The 2910-nt window shown below is 33.2% G+C and overlaps 1 protein-coding gene across 1 annotated transcript; it reads right to left on the bottom strand.

Moving 5' to 3' along the window:
• Window positions 1–1450: 1450 nt before the first annotated feature.
• On the bottom strand, window positions 1451–2648 carry LOC101500992 (protein S40-6). The gene has a single exon (XM_004486101.3). The coding sequence runs from the start codon at window positions 2482–2484 to the stop codon at window positions 1849–1851; it is 636 nt and encodes a 211-aa protein (XP_004486158.1). The 5' UTR covers window positions 2485–2648; the 3' UTR covers window positions 1451–1848.
• Between the last annotated feature and the right edge of the window lie 262 nt (window positions 2649–2910).

Raw genomic sequence — 2910 nt, 5'->3', positions numbered from 1 at the left:
AAATCCCGATTATTAAATCATAATAATATACTCATTAATTGTACTGAAAGTAATTAGATTCACTTGAACGGTAATGATCGTTTGAAAGTAAATAGAATGATAAATTTGTTGGACTAGTAAAATACCGACAGTGAGATGAAAAATTAAATCATTTAAATTTGCAAAATCTTAATAACATCGAAATGTATGAAAAGACTTATTTAGTTTATGAAAACCTTGAATTTGTTTCTTTTTAGAATTAAGCTTTTGAAATCAAGCGTGTGTTCCCAAATTCTAATATGTGAATTTGTATTTTTAGACATATTGATGTAATTAATTGTCTCGGTAGAGAGAAGAGGATAAAAATAACTTATAACCCAGATAAAATTACTCATCTCTCTTTAAACAAAACATAAATTTAATTAAAATTCTCTCTCACTACTCACCTCTTTTAAACATATATTTATTCCTTTTCTATTCCATCCATAAATTTCATAATCTATAAAATAATGGCAGTATATATGCACAATTTAAACTTAAAACAAAAATACATTCACAATTTTTATACATATTTAATATAAAATGTTCTTTATTAAATTTTTAATCAAACACGTTTTAAGATTTTTCATTTTTTAAACTTGCAAGTAAGTTTTACCTTACCAGCAAGTCAAATACTATTTTGTGCCAAGGAAACGTATATTCTTATTTAAAAATTAACATGGGTTTGTTTTATAACTTCGACACGACTAACGGCGTTTTTAGTTCTTCGTCTAAAAAAAATGAAACCAAGAAGACCACTTAATATATATACAAATATATTATTTAAATACAAAAAATTGACATCATATAATAAACTGTATAAAATACATTATGAACTAGTGTATTTTCTTCATTATTATGACCTAGGAGGAAAAAAAAAATTTTAAAAAATTATTTCTTTATACCGTGTACGAAATTAAAATTTATATTTAAATCTTTTATATATATATATATATATATATATATAATTTTTTTTTCATCAAAAAAGCAACAATTTGTGTGATTCTCATTATTTGCAAAGGTAACCGACCAAACCAAAGTGTCCTTAGAAAGAAGATGGTGCGGCTTGTCTCGTTCTTCTCATCATCAAAGCATAAAAGCTTTAATATAAATTACATTCTTTTAGCTTTCACAAAATTAATAATTTTCTTTTTGTTTGCAACTGCTTTTATATATGTAAGTCAATGGAAATTGCAAAAAAACCTAAATTTATGCACATATTCAGCATTTTTTATTTCATCTCAAATTATAAATAAAAATATAATAAAATTATATATTTTAAATATATTATTTTTATTTTATATCTCGTGGCGGAAGAAGTATATCATATCGTTTATATACAAAGTATCTTGTTTTCTCTTTTACAATTAACAATAATAGCTAATCATCTTAAAAAAATAGTTAATTCACCTGAACAAACAGAAAGACACAATTAACCAAAATCAAAACTAAAGTGACCTTAGCCTGAGATCATTATGTTGAATTCTTAATCAGAATTCAGCAATTCAAATTACAACTTTTATTGTTCCAATTATTGCATGCTAATTAGCATTTGCTTGCTGCTTAGTTAGGCTCACTGGCCACTGAGTTGGACTCTCTTCAGCCAAGTCCACCCAACCGAATCATTGCCCACATAAAATAAACAACCCATTCTAATAATTAAACAAATGTAGGAGTATTAACCAACAACCACCAAGTGGAATATGATTAATTAATTAACCACAATATTAATAACAACAACAACTAACTAATAATTAACAAAATTACAAACAAGGCGGAAGCAATAACCATTTTTTAGACAAGAAAAAAGCCACCACCTGAACCGGACATTCAACCATCGAACCCGGTCTGACTCCACACAGCATCACGAACCCGGCTCAAATCACGACCTTTCAAAGTCCGACCCACACCTTCGAAAACCGATTTCGCCGCCATCTTACGGCTACGCGCCAAATACTCGTGTGGCGGAACCATCTCCAAATCATCATCGTCGACATCGTCGTCGTGCAGTGACTCAACCGAGTCAACTCGGAGTATCTTACTCCAATCCGGCACGTTCACGGGCAAGGAAGATGCCACGTGTCGTCCACGTGGCGATGAAGCCACGCTCTCGTGTGAACGGAACTGGTGCACGATCCTCGCCGTCATCGTCGCGGTGTTACTCGCCGGATCTTCAAACGCAAGTGATAAACCACCTATTTGGCGGTGGTCGTCGCCGTTCTGGCTAATCCGGCGCCGATTCCGATAGGACGATCCGCCGTTACTCTCGGAGGTTGCAGCATGCTGTGGCTCCCAGTCATCGGAAGTATTCAAGTCATTATCGGCAGAATCGCCGGTGGTGGACCAGATATCCTCTTCCCGGAGCTCCGACGGGTCAGCGGCGACAGAGCCTTGGTTGTAAGAATAAGCATATGTTCCTAAGAGACGCTCGCTGCGGCTGGTTGTTAATTTCCTACCTTTGGCCATATACGGCGGCGGAATAAGGTGCGCTGCCGCGGCTATAAGAATCGGCGATTTAATTAGGAAATAGAAAAAAAATAAATAATTTTATTCACAAGTGTTTCCTAATTTTACTACTAATGTTATGAGTCCATTTCTCTTAAGCTTTGAGCTGAGGAAAATATGGGTGCCACTTGCTCTGTATATATAATGTTGGAATTGCATTTGAATTTGAGTTTGGTGTTCATTTTATCTGAATTTACAGTGTTTTTGTGTAGTTTTATGCATGGTGAATAAAAAATAGACTGTAAATTTATGTAATGACGACACATGACATTTAAAAATTAAATGTGACATTATTATATTACTAATATTTGTCGTTAATAGCACGTCACTTTGGGGGTGCGTGGGATTATAACTCGTTAATTTTGAGGGAGGAGAAGAGAGAACCCA

This window comes from Cicer arietinum, chromosome 1 (genome assembly GCF_000331145.2).
Source record: "Cicer arietinum cultivar CDC Frontier isolate Library 1 chromosome 1, Cicar.CDCFrontier_v2.0, whole genome shotgun sequence".
Taxonomy (NCBI): domain Eukaryota; kingdom Viridiplantae; phylum Streptophyta; class Magnoliopsida; order Fabales; family Fabaceae; genus Cicer; species Cicer arietinum.
Note: the sequence above shows the minus strand (reverse complement) of the source record. Positions and strands in the feature narration are given on the sequence as shown.

Excerpts from the sequence above, each read along its gene's own strand:
- LOC101500992 (XM_004486101.3), bottom strand. The coding sequence starts at position 2,484 with ATGGCCAAAGGTAGGAAATTAACAACCAGCCGCAGCGAGCGTCTCTTA.